The sequence below is a fragment of the Lutra lutra genome, chromosome 16, assembly GCF_902655055.1.
Source record: "Lutra lutra chromosome 16, mLutLut1.2, whole genome shotgun sequence".
Classification (NCBI taxonomy): domain Eukaryota; kingdom Metazoa; phylum Chordata; class Mammalia; order Carnivora; family Mustelidae; genus Lutra; species Lutra lutra.
The window spans coordinates 58,874,913-58,896,002 of NC_062293.1; the positions used below are offsets into that span (position 1 = coordinate 58,874,913).

The 21,090-nt window shown below is 51.8% G+C and overlaps 2 protein-coding genes across 5 annotated transcripts; one reads left to right on the forward strand and one right to left on the reverse strand.

Moving 5' to 3' along the window:
• Window positions 1–5,388: 5,388 nt before the first annotated feature.
• SHBG (sex hormone binding globulin) lies at window positions 5,389–8,518 on the reverse strand. The gene is made up of 8 exons (XM_047708812.1): window positions 8,200–8,518; window positions 7,946–8,037; window positions 7,592–7,781; window positions 7,129–7,290; window positions 6,740–6,902; window positions 6,457–6,593; window positions 5,807–6,014; window positions 5,389–5,556 (listed from the first exon to the last, which is right to left on the reverse strand). The coding sequence occupies exons 1-8, from the start codon at window positions 8,314–8,316 to the stop codon at window positions 5,408–5,410; spliced, it is 1,218 nt and encodes a 405-aa protein (XP_047564768.1). The 5' UTR covers window positions 8,317–8,518; the 3' UTR covers window positions 5,389–5,407.
• A 918-nt stretch (window positions 8,519–9,436) lies between these two features.
• Window positions 9,437–11,083, forward strand: SAT2 (spermidine/spermine N1-acetyltransferase family member 2). Of its 4 annotated transcripts, none has more exons than XM_047708814.1 (6): window positions 9,458–9,822; window positions 9,908–9,959; window positions 10,067–10,150; window positions 10,243–10,344; window positions 10,534–10,574; window positions 10,710–11,083. In XM_047708814.1, the coding sequence occupies exons 1-6, from the start codon at window positions 9,718–9,720 to the stop codon at window positions 10,875–10,877; spliced, it is 552 nt and encodes a 183-aa protein (XP_047564770.1). In that variant the 5' UTR covers window positions 9,458–9,717; the 3' UTR covers window positions 10,878–11,083. The 4 variants fall into 4 exon arrangements, with proteins under 4 accessions (XP_047564772.1, XP_047564770.1, XP_047564773.1 ...); XM_047708815.1 differs by having other exon boundaries at window positions 9,477–9,783; XM_047708816.1 differs by lacking the exon at window positions 10,243–10,344 and having other exon boundaries at window positions 9,437–9,822.
• Window positions 11,084–21,090: the final 10,007 nt, after the last annotated feature.

Sequence of the window (21,090 nt, forward strand, 5' to 3'; positions counted from 1 at the left end):
AATTCTAGGGTTTGTTTGGTTGGTTAAGATTTTATTTACAGGGGTGCCTGGGTGGCTCAGTGGGTTAAGCCTCTACCTTCAGCTCGGGTCATGATCTCAGGGTCCTGGGATCGAGCCCCACATCGGACTCCCTGCTCAGCGGGGAGCCTGCTTCCCTCTCTCTCTCTCTGCCTACCTGTCTGCCTACTTGTGATCTCAAATACAGAGAGAGAGAGAGAGAGAGACAGAGAGTGTGAGTGAGAGAAGAGTGAGCAGTAGTGGGGAGCAGGAAGGGCAGCGGGAGAGGGAGAAGCAAGCCTCCCGCCGAACTGGGAGCCTGATGCAGGGCTCCATGCGGGACTCAGTCCCAGGACTCTGGGAACATGACCTGAGCCGAAGGCAGATGCCTAACTGACAGAGCCACCCAGGCGCCCCTAATTCTAGGGTTTTAAGCAGGGAGCGACCTGATGAAATTTCGTGAAAATCACCACGGCTGCTGCGTGGAGAATGGACCACGGGAAGCAAGGAGACCAGTGGGGCAGGCTTCGCAGGAGTCCCTACAGGAGACATGGATGTCCTAGATGAGGGGAGCGGGTTTGCAGGTGAAGACAAGAGGAAAGGTCCGGGATCTACATTGGAAGGACCATTGCAGGAACCATGGGGTGACAGAAAGAGAGCAATCAAGTCCAGTGCCTGGGTTTTTGTCTGGAGTAACTGGGCTGACAGCTCTCCTGATGTATTTTACCTTTTCTTTTCTTTTTTTTTTTTTTAAAGATTTTATTTATTTATTTTACACACAGAGAGAGAAATCACAAGTAGGCAGAGAGGCAAGCAGAGAGAGGGGGAAGCAGGCTCTCCGCTGAGCAGAGAGCCCGATGCAGGGCTCGATCCCAGGACTCTGGGATCATGATCTGAGCCGAAGGCAGAGGCTTTAACCCACTGAGCCACCCAGGCGCCCTGTAATTTACCTTTTCTAATCAGACTCCGAGCATTTAGAGAACAGACCTTTTGCCTTCGACTTCATATATATATTCTCCGACACCCAAGCAACACACAGAGCTATGGAAGATAAAAGTCTGGTTGCTGAATTGTGCTTCAGTATGGAATGGCTCCTTCTAGAAACCACAGGTGAGGTCACTTGCTCTTTCTTTCATCAGGCAAGGAGCATCGAAATGATCCAGGCGCCATCGGAGAGATGAAGCCTGGCTGCTATCCTCAACCCGCATGGCCTGGGGATAGGCTCCAGACCTCTGGCTCTGTTTTTGTCCCGTACACAGGCTCCCTCGGAAAAGAATGAACGCCTTCTGTGCATTTTGGGGTGAGGCCAAAGGCACCTGTGGTACTTAAGGAGGTTCTTCTTCTCCTCTAGGTGCGGTCAGCATGAATGTGGGCAGGAGGGAGTGTGCTACCAAATGCAGCATTAGTATTCACAGGGTAATACGATAAGGAAGGGAGGGGGTGTCAAAAAGCCGCTACAAGGGGCGCCTGGGTGGCTCAGTGGGTTAAAGCCTCTGCCTTCGGCTCAGGTCATGATCTCAGGGTCCTGGGATCAAGCCCTGCGCCGGGAGCCTGCTTCTCCCCCACTCTCTCTACCTGCCTCTCTGCGTGCATGTGATCTCTGTCTGTCAAATAGATAAATAAATAAAATCTTAAAAAAAAAAAAAAGCCACTACAAACCTCCAGCCTCTTCCTGGAACCCAGTCATCTCCAGAAAGGAGGAAATGAGTAAGACCTCTCACACACCCTCTCCCAAATCCAGCGGCTGTCGTGAGGTCTGTGCCCCTTGATTTTCCTCTCACCTCCCAAATCCCACAGATTCAGCTATCTCGTTCCCAACAAGACAGGTCTTTGCAGAGACAAGAATAAAGAAGGAGAACTCCGGGGCACCTGGGTGGCTCAGTTGGTTGAACGACTGCCTTGGGCTCAGGTCATGATCCCGGACTTCCAGGATGGAGTCCTGCATCGGGCTCCCAGCTCCTTGGGGAGTCTGCTTCTCCCTCTGACCTTCTCCTCTCTCATGCTCTCTCTCACTCATTCTCTTTCAAATAAATAAATACAATCTTAAAAAATTAATTAATTAATTAATTAATTAAAAAGAAAGAGAACTCCAGCACACAGATATGGGGATGGGGGTGGGCGCTATTATTGAACAGGCACAGAGTTTCAGTTTTGCAAGATGAACAGTTCTGGAGATGGATGGTGGCGATGAGTGCCCCACAGTAGAAATTTAAACGCCATGGAGCGATAAAAACAGTTAAGATGGTAAAGTTCAGTCCACCAGAGTCAAATTCAAAAAATTTTTTTAGAAGACAGTCGATTGTGGGGCACCTGTGTGAGCGTCTGACTCTTGGCTTCATCTCAGGTCATGATCTCAGGGTCATGAGATCGATCCCCACGTCGGGCTCTGCACTCAGCTCAGAGTCTCCTTGTTTCTCTCTCTCCCTCACCCTAGCCCCTGTCGAGCTCACACTCGCACGCTCTCTCTCTCTCTCAAATAAATAAAATTAATCTTTTTTTCTTAAGATGGTTAATTGCATGTTATGCCACAACTGGGGAAAAAAAAAGGGAGAGAAACACAGATGTTCTGCCACTGACCACTGACCAGACCACAGCCCACACCCCCCCCCCCCGCCCAGCTCCTCAGCAGCACACACAAGGCCTCTCACCCTGCGGCCCAAGGAGCCTCCTCAGCCAGCCCTCATCCCATCTCAGCCCGGCCCTGCACGCCCTTCCTCGTCTTTTATACCCTCAAGGTCAGACATCGATTTCAAGAACTATGCATGAGGTTCACAATGGCCAAGGAAGCAACATCTCTCATATACTGACCGCTTCCTCTAGGTCAAGCTCAGGGCCAGGAATCTGGACTCTGAGGTTCATGAGATCTTCACAGCAAGCCTAGGAGTAGAGGGACTTTCCTCTTTTGGAGATGGGGATCGTGTAAAGTCAAGAGACTGATGCGTTTGTTCCAAGTTCAAACGTTCGGTGGTTCCCCTCGCAGCCAGTTTCCCTGGCACCTCATAGAGGTCTCTGTTCAAGAACTTCACTGGTCTGCCTACTTCTCTCCCAAGACTCTGGTTCTCCAGGATGAGGAGTGAGACTTAGTCATCTTGGGGGTCCCTGTGGACTACCTGACATAGCTTGGCGTATGGTTGATAGCCAGTACTCAAGGCTTAAAAGAAGGAAAAGGAGAGGGAGGGAGAAGGCGAAGGTGGGAGGGAAGAGACAGGCAGCACCCAGGGCGGGGTGAGTGGACAGACCAGGCCTGGAGGCTGCAGGGTATGCTGCCAAGCTCTGGAAAGGTCTGTAGGGGTGTGGGAGAGCCAGGGGGCACTGGGCAGGCACTGGAGGTGCCCTTGGTGGGGCAGCCTATGTGTCAAAGCAAAGTCAGTCTTAATGAAAGAGTGTAGACAGCTCTGGACGGTAATCAGGAATCCCGAAATCTAGGGCAGACTGGAGAAAGAGAGGTTGGGGGGTGCGGACTCCCAGACGGGGTGGGGTGCAGGGAGGAGGGAAAAGCCAGCTCCTGGGACAATCCTTGGAGACAAGAGTTTAGGAGGCTCAGAACCACCCTTCGATGGGGACCCAGGTGTGTTTGGGGTCCTTAACCCTCCCCACTGGCTCCCATCTGGGGCCCCCACGTGACTGGTTTCTTTTCATTATTCAGGTCTTTGCTCAAGTGACACTGCCTTAGAGAGGCCGTTCCTGACCACCCGGCCAGTGCTGCCTGTCTACTCCTGTCCTCTCTTACGTTACAGGATCTTATTCCCTTTACAGCACTAACCACTATCTGAAATGATCTCACTTACTTGTTTTTCTTCTTCATGGGCTCTCGGCCCCTGCCACCATACCGTGAGCTCCATAAGAACAGGGACGGTGGGGGCACCTGGGTGGTGCCATTGGTTTCCTTAAGCCTCTGCCTCTTGGTTTTGGCTGGGGTCCGTGATCTCAGGGTCATGGGATCGAGCCCATGTCGGGCTCCATGCTGAGTGGGAGTCTGCTAGGGTTTCTGTCTCCCTCTGCCTCTGCCATTCCCTACCTCATGCTCCTTTTCTCTCTTTCTCAAATAAATAAATAAATCTAAAGAAAAAAAAAAGAACAGGGATTGTGTCTGTCTTTTTCATCAATGCGTCCTCAGTGCCTAGAACCGTGCCTGATACACAGTAGGTGCTCAGTAAACACCACCTGAATGGACACATCCGATGGCCCAGGGGACCCGAGCTGAATCTGGGCTTCCTGGCCCTGCTCAGACCTCTCCAGAACACTCCACCTGCTGGAGGCAGCTGTAGACCCTCAAAGTCAAGACTGGGAGGGTCCAAGGAGAAGCCTGGGCTTTGTGACTTCCATCCCCACAGGCTCTCCCGGAGCCTCCTTACCCTGGGGTCACTTAGGTCCTCGCTGATCCCTGCAGAAGGAGACAGCGGTCCAATGAGTGACTCACCCTGTTGCCCGGGTGACTGGTAGGAAAATCATTTTAAGGAGCCAAGAGGCTGGGATCCCCATGGGTTCTGGAGATGGGGGATGGGTGATCAGCTCTAGAGAGGGGATGAGGATTGAGAGGTGGGGAGGGATGGAGCTCCAGGGCTCTCTAGGGGGCTGGGGGTTCTGGGCTTGAAGGTTTCCCAGGAAGCTAGGGCCTGAAATGGGAGGGTGCCCTGGGTAGGGGCTGGGACACCAGCACTCTGCAGAGGTCTGGGGGCTGAGGGCAGAGTTGTTCCGGGATCTGTTTTTTCCAGCTGGGACCAACATAAACCAGCTCTTGTTTAATGGAGTAAGAGACGAATTCATTGGGGAATGCAGCAAGTGGACCAAGACTGGGAGAGATGCAGGCTGCTTCTCCCTGGGCGCCACTCCTTTTTTATTTCCTCCCTGCTGTTTCTGCCCCTTTTCCCAGAACGCTGCCCCCCCTGTCTCTACAGCTCTCTCACACCCCCTGCTGCTTCTTCCTTGCACAGCAGTGGCCCATCGCAGGGAGGACAGAATTCCCTTGCTCCCCTCCCCTCTGGACCCCGACCTCCCACGCGGGGTCCACGTGGGGAGACGGGAGAGTGGAACTTCCACAGGGAGTAAATGCTGGGAAAGAAAATTACCTGTATGTAGTGTGTGTGTGTGTGTCCCGGTGTTGCTGTTAATTTCAGCTGGAGAAGCCACAGCTCTCAGGAAGCTTGCCTTGACCCCGGACTAGGTTAAGGTCTCTCCAAGCTCCCTTTATGGCGCTTACTGGTTTCCAGTCATCCACTTACTTGCGAGTCTTTGCTGGATGCCTGCCTCCCGTGGGGGGCTGTGAGCACCAAGAAGCCAGGAAGCAGGGTGTCCTTTCCTCATCAGTACAACCCGCTGTGCAGCAGGGCGCCTGGTACATTGCAGAGGCACCGTGAACCGTGGTCGAGTAATAAATGAGAGACGTTCAAGGGGATTCTTAGGTGGGGATTTAATGGGTGGTGTCGGTGCCATTGTTTGGGCCCTGGGGACAGCTGTGCGTCCAGATGTCCTCACTTCTGCTCAGAGCCCGGTCCATGTCCAGCTTCTGGCCTTGGGCCCAAAGGCCATTCAAGCAAAAGGAAGCAGAAGAGGTCTCTCCTACACAGAGGGGGCCCAGAGGGCGCATTAGGGCAACTTGGAACCACTGGGTGCCCCCAACTTTCCCAGCTCTCTGACTTAACCTTTTTAAAGCACTTCTTCCTGCTGCCCCTTATTCCTTCTCTTCTTGTGGCCTTTCTTTTCCATTTCCAGAGGTTTCCTTCCCCTAGGAACACAAGCCTGCCCATCTTGTTCTCTCCCTCTACTTATTTCCAGTGGTGTGCCGAGCAACGCGAATTTCCCGTCTTACCTGGCAGAGCCCCCAGGAAGAGGCGCCCCTGCGGCCGGACCCAGAGCTTGAGGAGGGAGGCCAAGTCCAAATCAGGCAGAGCAAGGATCTCCTTCTTAGACCCCTGGTTCAAGACCACCCCGGACGCAGCCAGCTTCAGCTGAAGAGGGAGTCCTGAGACCAGGGGCAGATCCAGGTCGGGCCCTGTCCCAGAGGACACCACCACCTTCTGCAGAGTGTGCGGGACAGGGTTTGGGGGGGTTGGGAGGTGGAAAGAATGAACCACATCTACTCCCTGGGGCCCCATCCTTTATTGCCTCAATTTTCCCGGCTTGATATTCATAAACCACACCTCTCCCAAGTCAATACAGTCTAGATAAAAGCCATTTGTGGGGGTGCCCAGCTGGCTGACCTGGCAGAGCATGAGACTCCGGATCTCGGGGTTGTGAGTTCGAGCCCCATGTTGGGTATAGAGATTCCTTAACCATAAGATCGAATTAATAAGTAAATAAAATGTCACTTGCTTGCTGTGGGCAGCTTTGAGATGTGTCTCTGCCCCCCACGCCCCTGCACCTTAAGTGTTCTTAACATATAGTTTGGAATCCCCCTTCCCCTCCCGCCTCCACCCGCTGCTCCCCGGCTCCGCCGAATATAGCCAGCACCCCTCTTACTTGATCTTGGAGGTGGAGGCTGAGCTGAGAAGGGTTTTCTGGGGTCCCAAGGGCAAGGAGGTGGCCAGAGCCTGCTGCCTGCTGGAGTCCCAGGTCCAGAGAGAAGGCCCAGGGCTCTGCATGAGGCTGGGGAATGTCTGGGTGGTGGCGGCGGGGGGCAGGGAGAGAAGAGATCCCCGTGAGGACTCAAGCCTGGGGGCTCACAGACGGAGGCACCCAGGGCTGGAAGGAGACGGGGGAAGGCAGACACAGAGCTAGCTGCGCAGGGAAGAGCAGCCTTTACCTTGGAGATTGAATTCTGCACGGGTCCCTGGAGGGAAGAACGTTCCAGGTTGGGACTGCAAGGCACAGCTCTTGAGGCTCCTTGTAGGGACAGACCCCGAGGTCTGGGCCTGCGGGTCCAGCCAGGTACTCCGGCGTAGGCAGCCGTCCAGGGCAGGGACCAGCTGGAGCCAGTGGAGGGAAGAGAAGAAGCGGGGATGTCGTCATCAAGACATCGGAGCCCCTGTCCGCCCTCAGTTGATTCCCCTCCGAGACACAAGTTCTTGGCTTCTCCCACGCAGCTGACGTGCCACCAGCTCTTGTGAAAAGTGTGGCCTTGGGCTCCCACGGTCACCCAACCAGCCACACTCTAACAGCTTGGGTCAGCCCCCAGCCCTGCGATGTCCTTACCGGCAAACGGAGGCTGGAGGCAGGGAACAGGAGTCCCCCCAGGGCAATCCTGACGATGGGCTGGGGTTTGCTGGCCAGAGACCCAGACACCTGTCTCAGGCGCAGCACCTCCTCCCCATCCACGCTCAGGAGGAGGGAGTCCTCCAGGACCCTCACTTCCACCTGCAGGGAGGAAGGAGCAGAACCCAATCAGAGGCCGCTGGGGCCTGCCTTTGCCCCCTTCTTCCCAAGCAGCCGCGTATCACAGAAATAACATGGACTCGTGGAGTCCGCTAGCATCCTTGGTTCACTCGGGCCCGTGAGCCTCAGGACGGCCCTCCAGAAAACTGGGGACAGGCACAGTGAGGCCGTGTGCGGATTGAATAAGGCAATGGTGGGAAGGGGATGCCTGAAAACTCCTTTCTGTTGCATTTCTGCGGACCAGCTCGGGACACGCCTCCCCTCAGGACCGGAGCCAGCTTACCTGGTGCCACCTGCCATCGTCCAGCCGTGGCCCAGCACTCACAGTCACCTGCGCCAGCTGATTGTGCAGCTGGATCTCAGACCTGCCATCTCGAAGTGCCAGCACAAACCAGTCATCCTCTGGGTTAGTGTCGCCATAAAAAATCACTCCCTCTGGATCCCAGGTTTGAAGCTCAAAGGAGGAAAAGCTTCTGGAAGGACAAAGAAGGAAAGGCTGTGCATGCGGCATACCCTCTGGGTATAAAAGTGGGGAGGGGGAGGCTGAGGGACAGGGAGGGAGATAGGAGAAGGAGAAGATTCAAGAGAGGGAAAGTAGGGTCGGGGACTCCAACAAGGGGCTGGGTCAACTTCATACTTCCTGATCTTGGTGAAGTCAAAAGTCATGATGGTGATAGGCTCTTGTCCTGAGCCACTGCTGAGGTGCACAGCAGGGGAGTCCTGGATCCTCTGTCAGCAGGAGAAGAACAAACAAGGTACAATGAGGATTGGCCAGAGATGGATGGAGAGGCAGGGCAGCAGGGAGGGGAGGAAGGCAGGAGCAGAAGCCAAAGTGTGGGTCGCTTAAACACGCGCATGTGCACGGAGCACCCCATCCCAAGACTCCTGCACCTGGGCGGAGAGACCATGTCTCAGGGCCCGTCCCTGGTGGCCGGGAGGTGGTAGCAGCAGCAGCAGCAGCAGCAACAGCCACCCGGGAGATGTGGCCAGCGGGCCTCTGCCCTCCATGGTCAGCTACGGTCCTCTCCGTGGCTCAGGGAACTCTAGGGAGAATGTGTGGGGGCAGACAGCCTTTCTGTAGTTGGTGTTGGGTTAAAGGTTGCTCGGGGGGATGAAGGGGGGCAGGAGACCGGACACTGACCCTGTGGCCCCTCTGACCCCTCTGATGACAACTTGGGGGAGGGACCGAGTTTCTCCACTACACTCCCCCTGCCAGGATTGTTTATGAGCTAGAACAGTATACCCCTCTTCCCTTCTCCTCCTCTAGAGGCTGACCTGGCCCCTTGAAATCTTCTGCCCCCTCTGGGGAGGCTGCCCCTACACCCCCCCCATGAAGTCCCTGCACCCCGAGAAGCATCCTCTGTCAGAACTACAGCCGAGGGGTGTCTGGGTGGCTCGGTGGGTCGAGCGTCTGCCTTGGGCTCCCAGGGTCCTGGGATGGAGCCCCACTTCAGCTCCCTGCTCAGCCGGGGGCCTGCTTCTCCCTCTGCCTCTGCCCCTCCACCCCACATGCTCTCTCTCTCTCAAATAAATAAGATCCTTAAAGAGAGAGAGAGAGAGAGAGAGAGGACTACAGCTGAGACTTCCACTACCAAACATCCAGCTGGGTGAGTCTGGCCAAGTCACACCACCATGATGCTTGCTAGTGTCCTTGTTCTTAAAATGTGAAAAGTAGTATCTGCTTTACAGGGTTCACTGGAAGGAGGATTCATTGCGATGACGCAGGCTCTGAGCTCCTCCCTCAGTGTCTTCCCAGGCCTCTGAGGGAGGTTCTGTCCCTGAGTGTGATTTAGTGGCATCTACCAACAGAAGCGCATCGCCCTCTCCCTATCCCGTTTTGAAATTCCAGAGCGCCCGAGAGAGGGGACACCTAGAACCATTCGAGACCCCTAGGCGACAGCTCAGAGCTGGAGGGTTTCAGGAATCACCCAGCGTCGCAGGGCCCTTGGGTGGGTGAGTGAGAGCGACGAGAATGGCCCTAAATCACTGCACACTTCACTTCGGGAAGGCCGGGGGAGGTGACTTAGGGAAGACCGGGGGAGGTGACTTTTGAACTGCCGGGTTTCACCCACAGAGGCTGGGACACCCAGGCGACAACAGGGAGGGGGCGGGCAGTCCAGCCTTGACCCCTGCCCGGGGCCCGGTCACGGGGCTGACGGTGGGGGGCAGGGCTAGGGCCACGGGGCGGGTCTGCTCTGCCAGCTGATTGGCTGGCGAGATGCGTCCCGGGCGGGTGCAGGGGTGCGGCGCGGAGAGGCGCCCCCTCGAGCCCACCACTCCCGCGGCCCGGCCCGCCGCGCCCCGCTCCCCGCTCTCCCGGCCCGGCGCGTAGGCCCTTTCGAATCCCCCGCAACCCCGTCCGACCAGAGGGGAGGGTCCCGGACTTCAGTCCCAGCTCGCGGGGTCCAGATGGCTTCCGTGCGGATCCGAGAGGCGGAGGAGGGAGACTGTGGACAGATCCTGAGGCTGATTCGGGTGACGGCTGCGGGCCGGGAACCCGGGGCCCCCGAGGGGGTGCGGGCGGCGCGGCCGGGGGAGGGGTGCGGCGCGGGGAGTCGGGGGCCCCTGCCCTGATCTGGCCTCTGTCCCCGAGCCGCAGGAACTGGCCGAGTACGAGAAACTCTCGGACCAGGTGCAGATCAGCGAAGAAGGTGGGGGCCCAAGCTGGGGAGGAGTGGGTCCCCCAGGCCCGAGCTCCGGGTGGGGCGGGCGCACACCCAGGCCCTTACGTCTCTCTGCCGCACCCCCACCTCCGCAGCGCTGAGAGCGGATGGCTTCGGAGAGAAACCTCTGTACCGCTGTTTGGTGGCAGACCTTCCTCCCGCCCCCGGGGACGCGCAGGGTAAGAGCAGCGGGGCCTGCGAGGGTCCTCCGCCCCGGGGTTCGCAGAGGTCGATCCCTGTCGCCCAGTGCCCTCCTCTGTCTCCATCCCAGGGCCGCGCGTGGTGGGGTACGGGCTGTATTACTTTATCTACAGCACGTGGAAGGGGCGCACCGTTTATCTGGAAGACATCTACGTGACCCCGGAATATCGGGGTACCGAGGTGGGGCCGGGCGGGGGGTGGGGGGGAAGCCAGCCAGACCCAGCACCCATCCTCTGCCCCCTAATCCCAGCCTCACGCCCTCCTCTGAGTGCCTGCAACGGAAACAACCCCTCCTCCTCCCCCACCCCCACTCCTGCCCCCTTTTTGTTTTCTCTTTTTCTCTTTTTTCCCCCCACAACAGGTCAGGGGATTGGCTCCAAAATAATCAGAAGGGTGGCGCAGGTGAGGAGAGGGATGGGGGGACTCCAGGTTAGCCCTGGAAAAGCAAGCACGGGAGGGAGGCACAGGGGTCACCACGCAGGGTGAGAAAGCCTTTTCCTTTTGGGAAGGGAAAGTCAGCGACGTCTTCTCCCACAGGTGGCCCTGGATCAGGGCTGTTCCCAGTTCCGCCTGGCCGTCCTGGACTGGAACCAGAAAGCCATGGCCTTGTACAAGGCTCTGGGAGCCCAAGATCTGACTGAAGCTGAGGGCTGGCATGCCTTTACCTTTGACGGAGAGGCCATGAGGAAGTTGGCAGGAAAGTGAGGCCGTTCCTTGCAGATCTCCGTAGTGGACCATCTCCTTCCCCCCCTGCTCAAGCACTCCGCAAAGACACTTGTGTCCCCTGGCGCTGGCCTCTGAAGGAAGAGAGGTTGGGAGTAACTATACCCAAAATATGGACAGAGCAGAATTGGGGGAGAGGCCGTCCCACCTCCTTGCTGAGGGTGAGAAATAAAGGAGAATTACTGCGAGTGCGTGACTCGATGAGTTCAGCCATCCCGAGACCTTTCTGGAATGTTCTGGTCTCCTGGTGAGTCGGGTGGGGGGGGCGGGGGGGGGGATGTGGCTTCTGGCCCCAAAGGTGGGCCCAAGACCATGTTCACCCTCAGAGGGCCAGAGTGTTGGCTGTAGTGTATAGAGACGAGAAGAGCAAGGAGTCAGCTTGGCACATCAGGCTGGTGGGTCTCCTTTTGGGACCCAGACAGAGGCCTCCAGTGTCTGGAATGCAAGGTGCAGGACCCCAGACTGAGGCCCGCCCACTGGCTCAACACCAGGAGCAGGCCGCCCCCTGCTGGTGGAGTCCCGACGGTGCTGGGAAGGGACACTTGCCTCAACTCCCCACCCCCCCATAAACTCAGTTCAGCTCACCAGCGCTTTTCCTTTTTCGAAAGTCACAAAGTCCTTATTTTCAGTTCAGCAAACCCAAAACAGAACGTTAGACCCACGGAGCGAAGAAGGGAGACAAGCTCCTGTCCTACTTTCATAATATTTTATTACACAGCTGCTGTGGGTTTCTGGTAGGAACATTGGAATGGACATGTAACATCAAAATAGAATCCGTAGCCTTAGTTCTCTAACTGCTATTAACCCTTTGGTATCAATTTTTCAGATTTTTTTCAATGTCCATATATGCACATCATTAGCTAAGTGAGTACAAATGGGATCATATACTTTTTTTTTTTTTTTTTTTTTTTAGTGAGCTCTACACCCAGCATGGGGCCCAAACTCACGACCCTGAAATCAAGAGACACTGCTCTACCATCTGAGTCACCCAGGCACCCCAGGATTTATATCTTTTACGTATGATCAATTTATCTAGTGATGCCTTTCTTAACCTTAAATTGCATCAGAATGTATTATTTCCAGAAAAACTCACGAACAAGCCGAGGGAATGTAGTCATCTTTGAGGAGAGGATCTGAGGGGCCAGAGGACAGCTTTTCCCACTTAGCTCTTTGAATCTTCTGAATTTTGTGCCATGCCCATGTATCACGTCTTCAAAAAAAACAAAACAAAACACAACAGAATAGAATACTTTAAACTTTAAAAGTTAATGCAGAAGAATAGGGCATAAAGTGGGAAGCGATATTGCCAAATTTTATCTTGCCCCATCTTGTTTTGCCTTGGCTTTTGGAGTTTATGGTTTCCATGCATTACTCTCTTGTCCCGTTCCTCCCCACCCCATCTTGGCCAGTTTTCACCCGATGTCCCCAGTCCAGCTCACTACGTTCTCAGCCAGTATCGCCTTGGATTCCTGCCCACTTATCACCTCATTAGCTTTCTGCCAGCTGATTCTATTAGATGTTGGGCCTGATCCTTATGAGGTGATAAGGACCTGGGTTCTGGCCTTGGCAGCTAGAACAAAGGGGAGGGCGCTGAGGGGGAGGGCTTTTTAGAGGGAACATGGAGGGGCACCTGGGTGGCTCAGCCGGTTAAGCATCTGACTCTTGGTTCTGGCCGGCTGGGGCACTGCGCTCAGCAAGGAGTCTGGCTTGAGATGCTCTCTCCCTCGGTGGCCCCCCACCCCACGCAACTCTAGCTCTCTCTTAAATAAATCAAATATTTATTTTTTAACGTATTTATTTATTTATTTATTTTTAAAAGATTTTATTTATTTGTTTGACAGACAGAGATCACAAGTAGGCAGAGAGGCAGGCAGAGAAAGAGAGGGAAGCAGGCTATCCCCCGAGCAGAGAGCCCGATGCAGGGCTCGATCCCAGGACCCTGGGATCATGACCTGAGCCGAAGGCAGAGGCTTTAACCCACTGAGCCACCCAGGCGCCCCTTAACATATTTTTTTTTTTTAAATAAGAGTCCACATAGGGGCACCAACCAGGGGCTCCATCCCAGGACCTTGGGATCATGACCTGAGCCAAAGGCAAATGCTTAACCCACTGTGCCACCCAGGTGCCCCAATAAATAACATATTTAAAAATAAAATAGGGGCCCCTGGGTGGCTCAGTGGGTTAAAGCCTCTGCCTTTGGCTCAGGTCATGATCCCAGGGTCCTGGGATCGAGGCCCACATCAGGCTCTCTGCTCAACGGGGAGCCTGCTAACCCCTCTCTCTCTTCCTGCCTCTCTGCCTACTTGTGATCTCTGTCTGTCAAGTAAATAAATCTTAAAAATAAATAAATAAAAATAAAGGGAGCATTGAGGGTGGGGTACTCGGCTGGCTTAGTTGGTGGTGCGTATAATTCTCGAGCTCAGGGTTGTGAGTTCCAGCCCCACACAGGATGTAGAGATTACTTAAAAAAATAAGATATTTTTTAAAAAGGGGGGAGCATAGAGAAAGCGTAACTAAAACGTCTTTCAAATCCATCCACATCCCTATGTCCCCTTCCACTATCATCTTTGCAAATTGCCGTAGTGTCTTAACTGACCTCCTCCAGTAACTGCCCCTTCCATGAGGTTATCAGTACTTTTTTTCCTATCCTAGATACCCATTATATTACATGAACAATCAAATACTTCTGTGAGGCTAATAGAAAAAACATCAGTCTTGCAACTCCCTCAGTTTTTAAAGACAATCACTTTCAACTGAATGTTTGAATTGTGTTACTATGTTTTGTCTTAGATTCATCTGTGTATCTCAGACTAAAAATAGCATGCCAATGTTGCTACTTCTCCTGCTTCTGTTTCAGACATTAGCTATTGACTTCCCACTGCTAACTCTCTTTTCCACTCCCACCGTCACCCCACCCCCATTTCCGATCATCCCACGCTTCCAATATTATATCATAATTCCGGCTGGATCTGTTTAGTGTTCATGTATTATGGCGATGCAAATGCTCTTTACAGTTGTGCCCTATGGATAGCTTTTTTTTAAAATGATTTTTATTTATTTATTTTAGAGAGTGAGAGAGGGGGGAGCAGGGGGAGGGGCAGAGGGAGAGAGAATTTCAAGTTGACTCCATGCTGAGCACAGAGCATGACCTGAGATCATGACCTGCGCTGAAATCGAGAGTTGGATACTTAACAGCATGAGCCATCCAGGCGCCCTGCCATGTGGAGAGATGTAGTTGTCTATCTTTCCCAAACCATTTGTGTTTTTTCTGGAGTTAATAGTTGCTTTGTCCTTTTTTGGTTCGTTTTCTGTGTACTCTAACTTATCCCCAAATTCTCCTTTAGTTGTGTTAATGAGTTCTTTTTTCAAAGATTTTTATTTATTGACAGAGAGAGATCACAAGTAGGCAGAGAGCGAGAGAGAGAGGGGAAGCAGGCTCCCTGCCGAGCAGAGAGCCTGATTCTGTGGGACTCGATCCCAGGACCCTGAAATCATGACCTGAGCCGAAGGCAGAGGCCTAACCCACTGAGCCACCCAGGAGCCCTGAAGTTAATGAGTTCTAAGGATATACAAACAAGTAAGGAATTTTCTCTTCTGTTTGAGAATTTTCTCACAGAGCCTTTAGACCTGTTCTAGCCGCAAAGAAAGGCTGGTTTTTGGTCCACACTGCTGGATCTCCCTCCACACCCATCTTGGGATTCCCTTTTCGCCTCTTGGATTAATCTCCTGTTTCCTGCAACCTATCTCCAACCTATCTCTTTATCTTTTTCAGTTTATTTTGATGGAGCTTCTTAGGAAAGGGTGCTTGGGAAATAATTTTGTTGGGACTTTGGGGCAACTGGCTGGTTCGGTGGAAAGTCATGAGACTCTTGATCTCGGGGTGTTGGGGTTGTGGGTTCAAGCCCCATGTTGGGTGTAGAGATTACTTAAATAAAAACTTTAAAAAGTTGTTGGGACCTTGTCAGTCTTGTGTTTGGGTATCAAATGCTAGGTTGGAAATAATTTGCACTAAGAATTTTGAGGGCATTTCTCCATTGTCTTCAAGTTTCTGGTGTTGCTGTTAAGAAGCCTGAAAATTTTCTTACTCTGGAAAATGAAATGTCGTATGAAGCCCATTTTCATTTTCCTTCTCTCTTTGCCCAATCACAGCTTTTAGGATCTTCTCTTTTCCTAGCCTTCTAAAATCTTACATGGGAATGTTTTAGTAGGGACTGAGTGGGTCTTTGCAACCTAGAAGCTCATCTTCTTCAGTTATAGAAAAACATCTTCTAAAAAGGCTTTATTGGGGGGGCACAAGTGCTGAGCAGGGAGCCCTACATGAGTCTTGATCTCAGAACACTGAAATCAAGACCTAAGCCAAAGGCAGACGCTTAATGACTGAGCCACCCAGGCATCCCAAGATAAATAAACCCCCCCCTTTTTTTTTTTATAAATAAAATCTTAAAAAAATAAATGAATTGGGGCGCCTGGGTGGCTCAGTGGGTTAAGCCGCTGCCTTCGGCTCAGGTCATGATCCCAGGTCCTGGGTTCGAGCCCCACATCGGGCTTTCTGCTCAGCAGGGAGCTTGCTTCCTCCTCTCTCTCTGCCTGCCTCTCTGCCTACTTGTGATTTCTCTCTGTCAAATAAATAAATAATAAAATCTTTAAAAAAAAAAATAAATGAATAAAAATAAATTTAAAAAATTAAAAAATACATGTTGTCAGGGCGCCTGGGTGGCTCAGTGGCTTAAAGCCTCTGCCTTCGGCTTGGGTCATGATCCCGGGGTCCTGGGATCGAGCCCCACATCGGGCTCTCTGCTCAGCCAGGAGCCTGCTTCTCCCTCTCTCTCTGCCTGCCTGTCTGCCTACTTGTGATCTCTGTCAAATAAATAAATAAAATCTTAAAAATATATATATATATATATATAGTAAATTTTTGTCTTTTTCTTCCCCTCCATGTTCCTGTTATTTCTTTCTGGAAGTTTTGTTTCTCAGATGTTTAATGCCGTGGGCCAGACCTTTAATTATCTTGCACTTTCTATCTCCTTCATTTTTTGCTCAGCTTTCTGGGAAATTGCTTTAATTTTATTTTCCAACCCTTCTATTGAATTTTTATTTCTGATTTCATGTCTTTAATTTCTAAGAGCTCTTTTTTAAAAGATTTTATTTATTTGAAGGGTACCTGGGTGGCTCAGTCGTTAAGTGTCTGCCTTTGGCTCAGGTCATGATCCCAGGGTCCTGGGACAGAGCCCCGCATCGGGCTCTCTGCTCCACGGGGAGCCTGCTTCTCCCTCTCCCACTCTCCTTGTTTGTGTTCCCTCTCTGGCTGTCTCTATCTGTCAAATAAGTAAAATCTTTAAAAAAAAAAGATTTTATTTATTTGAGTGAGAGAGAACAAGCAAGCGGATGGAAAGAGGGAGAGAGAGAAGCAGACTCCCCGCTGAGCAGGGAGCCTGACTCAGGGCTGGATCCCAGGACCTTGGGATCATGACCTGAGCCGAAAGCAGTCGCTTAACCGACTGAGCCACCCAGGTGTCCCTATTTTTATCTATTCAGGGCACCTAGGTGGTTCAGTTGTTAAGCATCTGCCTTTGGCTCAGGTCATGATCCCAGGATCCTGGGATCGAGTCCCGCTTCGGGATCCCTGCTCAGCAGGGAGCCTGCTTCTCCCTCTCCTTCTCTCCCTGCTTGTGTTCCCTCTCTCACTGTCTCTCTATCAAATAAATAAATAAAATTTAAAAAATACATATCTTTTTAAAGATTTTATTTATTTATTTTAGAGCAAGAGTGTGCTCACGCACAAAGGTGGGGGGGCAGAGGGAGCTAGAAAATATCAACCCGACTTCCTGCTGAGTGTGCAGCCTGACACAGGGCTTGATCTCAGGACCCCTGGAATCACAACCTGCACCAAAATCAAGAGCCGGGCGCTGAACCAACGGAGCCTCCCAGACGCCCCATCCCCTGTAGTTTTTTTTTTTTTTAATGCTTTTCTTCTTGCACAATCTTTATTTCTTCTAAACTATTTTTCTTTCTTTTTTAAAATTTTTATTTATTATTTCTCTCTCTCTCTCCCTCTCTCTCTTTTTTTGTGGGGGTGAAGCTCTTTCATTTAAGAGGCTTTCCTCAAATGTCAGGTAGTTCTCAGCTGCGTGCTCATAATTAAGACTGGGACACTAAGGAACAATCAGAAACTGTGTGTGTGTTTGTGTATGTGGCAGGTGTGAGGAGACATGTTCTCTGTGGACGTCACTAAAGGGCGATCCACTGGGCCATTTCCTTGAGGAACCCCTAAGGCCAGTATCTTTAGGTCTTTTGGCTCACCTGATGAGTTTTCTCAGAAGACTTCCAGACCCCCAGTCGGAGGGCATCAGCCTGGCTGTACATATCCTCAGAGCTGGGTGAAGAAGAAGTCTGAGGCAAGTGTCAACATTCAGCACGTAAATTTTCACATAGTCCCCACTTTCAGTAACTTCCCAACATTCTTCTATCGACCTATCCATCTTTTTGTCTTTCTCAAAATCTCTGTGTATTTAGAAGTCCGAAGACAAGCCATGCCTTGCCTGTCCCGCCAGAAGTTAGCTGAAAATTCTGCAATGGCTCCCACAGCTCTCAGCATAAAATCCAAACTTCTAAACATGTTTCATCCTCTCCAAGCTCGGGCCCAACCCTTCCAGCCGTGAGCTTGCCTGTCTAGTTGGTTCTCACCATGTCAGACTCTTTGTAAGTACCTCAGAAGTGCTGCGCGCTCCCCCTCTGGGCCACCCGCACAAGCCATTCCCCTGTCTGAAACACTGTTCCCTGTTCTCCCACTCCCATCTTCTGCCTGAATGGACTGTGACTACAGCGGATGGACAAAACATAAACCTGAAAGGATTGTTGGTGTCAGAGGCTGAGTAGTCTGTGAGGGTGCCATTTTTAAAACAAAATTCAGGGGCGCCTGGGTGGCTCAGTGGGTTAAGCCGCTGCCTTCGGCTCAGGTCATGATCCCAGGTCCTGGGTTCGAGCCCCACATTGGGCTTTCTGCTCAGCAGGGAGCCTGCTTCCTCCTCTCTCTCTGCCTGCCTCTCTGCTTACTTGTGATTTCTCTCTGTCAAATAAATAAATAAAATCTTTAAAAAATAAATAAATAAATAAAACAAAATTCAGTCACTGCAATTGTTTAAGAGTCCAAACTCAGGGGTACCTGGGTGGCTCAGGTGGTTAAGGGACTGCTTTCCGCTCAGGTCATGATCCGGGAATCTCATCATGATCCTGGAGTCCCAGGATCGAGTCCCACATCGGGCTTCCTGCTCAGTGGGGAGTCTGCTTCTCCTCTGACCTTAACCCCTCTCATGCACTCCTTTTCTCTCTCTCTCAAATGAATACATAAAATCTTAGGGAAAAAATGAGTCCAAACTCAAACTCTTCAGTCTCACAGCCAGCACGTTTGATGATCTGCTCCTCTTAGTGACTCAAACTCTCTCTCCCTCTCCTTGTCAGAATTGCTGCTGGCTCTTCACCATCTTTACTGTCTCTCCCTCCCTATACTGATGCCCAGAGATTCTGGAAGGCTTCTCTCTCTCTCTCTCTTTTTAATTTTTTAAAGATTTTATTTGACAGAGAGAACAAACACAGGTAGGGGAGTGGGAGAGGGAGAAGCAGACGCCGCATGGGACTGGATCTCAGGTCCCCAGGATCATGACCTAAGCCTAAGGCAGATGTTTTTCTGACTGAGCCACCCAGGTGTCCCAAGTCACCTCTTCTTCTGCCAGCACTTTAAATACTGCTGTAGTTGCAAGTTCCGTCATGGACCATTTCATTCCTCAGTCTACACTTCTGTTTAGAGATTTATTTTTGTTTTATAGCTTTAACTATGAATAATACACTAGATGATTCTTGCATCCACCTGCCTAACCAAGACCTCTTTGGACCACATACCTGTGTGTCCATTGACTTGCAGAACATTGATCCTTTCTTTTCATTAATATTAGCCAACCTGGGTGTGTGTGTGTGTGTGTGTGTGTGTGCGCGCGCGCGCGCGCGCGCGCGCTTGGGCGGCTCAGTTGGTTAGGCGTCCGTCTTCGGCTCAGGTCATGATCTCAGGGTCCTGGGATTGGGCCCCACGTCAGGCTCCCTGCTCAGCGGACAGCCTGCCTCTCCCTCTCCCTCCGCTGCTCCCCCTACTTGTGCTCTCTCTCTCTGTCAAATAAATGAGTAAAATCTTAAAAAGAAAAAATTTGCCGTGCTGGGAACTGTGCTAGGTACTGGGTATACAGTGGTAGGCAAAAATAGACCCAGAGCCCAGTCTCTGATGTCTTACATGGCAGAAGACAGATGCTGGACAAATTATTAAGAGTACAACCATGATGATACCACAAAGGACTGTAGGATGCTTTCACAGTGTGAGGCTAAAGTGGAAGGCTAAAGAAATTACATTTAAATTGAAAGAGAAGTTTGTTGAAGACAAGGGATATCCATGTAGACGATGGACCCTTCAACTCAGAGCAACACCAAACTCAAAGTCATCAACGTGTCATCCAAAACTTTGTCGCCTGCGTTCTTTTTATCATGATTGGCAGCACCATTCACTCAGTGACCCGAAGTATAAATCTGAGAGTTGTCTTGGGGTCCTCCCACTTCTTCACCAGCTCCTGAACCCTCCCCACACCACCCTCACCACCCATTCTTGTTGATTCTACAGCAAATTTAAGAGGCCCCAATCTTTGTGTACTTCTGTTGTCCACAGCCCTCCTCCAAGGTCATTGGCATCTTTCTTATCACAATGGTTTTTCACGGTTTCACATCTTGAGACCACCCTTACTTTTAATCCATTCTATGCAGTTGTAGAAAGACACTCCTGCTTAAACCTTTCAGTGGCTCTTTGGAATTCATAAAGTAAATGCCCTTCTCCTTAATCCGATTTACAAGTTCCTCACAGGCTACCCTCTGGCAGCTCCTTACTTCAAGCCAAATGCTATTCTGATTAGTCGTGGTTCCCCAAAGGATATGTCTTTCTGTTCGTCTGCATCACTGTGTTCCTAATAGCTCAAGAATACTCTTACCGAATGTTTCCTCTAGCAAACGCCTACTCGGGCCTCACATCTCAGTTCTCGAAACTTCAAGTCTTCCCCAGTCACTTGGAAGAACCCCAGATCATTGTCTCCCGGGGAATCCCTTCAGACCAAGTCCTTATCTCTATCGCATCTTCAGTCCAACCCTGTGCACTTACTTGTGAGTTGGTTTAACTTGCTTGTCCCCTCCTTGCCAAGGCATTATAAAATCCTTGTTTTGACGTCGTGTCTTTGCATCCTTAGCGCTTAGCACACAGCCATTGGAAACGCAGTGAGGGCGAAATATATACTTGCTAAGTGATTAAGTGCACAACACGGTTCTAATTTCTGTGCTACTTTTATATTCATCTCTACAACCCAAGTTCTTATCTTAGTTCGGGAATCCGGAGTTTTCCCTCTACCACCCTCTTACTCTACCTTTTTACCTATTTTGAATTTCCTCGGCATTTGGACATCAAATCTTGCGCTAAGTTGCCTTTGCTTTTTGGTACGGCCTTGAAATTATCCTTTAACCTTTCATTGCATGCACGACCGACTTCTCAAGGCAGGAACGCGGCTCTTAAATCTACAGCTGGAGTTAGAGATGCTCCTAAGAGTCTACACCAGGGTGAGCGCGATTAAGCCCGGCGCATGCGCCCCAGGCTTTGTCTTTTTTTTTTTTGGCCTTTAGACTCCTCTTTTTTTTTTTTCTTTTTTTTTTTCTTTTTTTTTTTCTTTTTTTTTTTAATTTTTTTTTTTCCTTTGGAGCGTGCGCACCAAGAAAGACAAAGGTGGGGAAAGTGACCAAGCAGTCATCCAGGCGCATGCCCATCCCGACCTCGCCCCAGCCCAGGGATGCTGGGCGGCGGGGAAGTGGGTGTGGCCTTACCAGGAGCGGCAGAAATCCAATCCGACCGAGTGGGCTCGGCCCCTCCCTCCGCACGATTGGTCCGCTCTCAATGTTGTGGGGCGGGGAAAGGAAGAGATGTGGGCGGAGGAGGGGGGGCGGCGAAGAAAGAGAGGCATCTCATTCTGCGCAGGCGCGAGCAAGCGACCAGGAGGGGGCGCGCGAGAGCGAAAGGGAGTGTGGAAGCCCTGATGCGCTGGCGAGCGCGAGCTGGGTCGCCAGCCTTGACGCCTGCGCCGTGGCCCTCGGGGCCCCGCGCGCGGCGGGCGGGTGCCCGGTG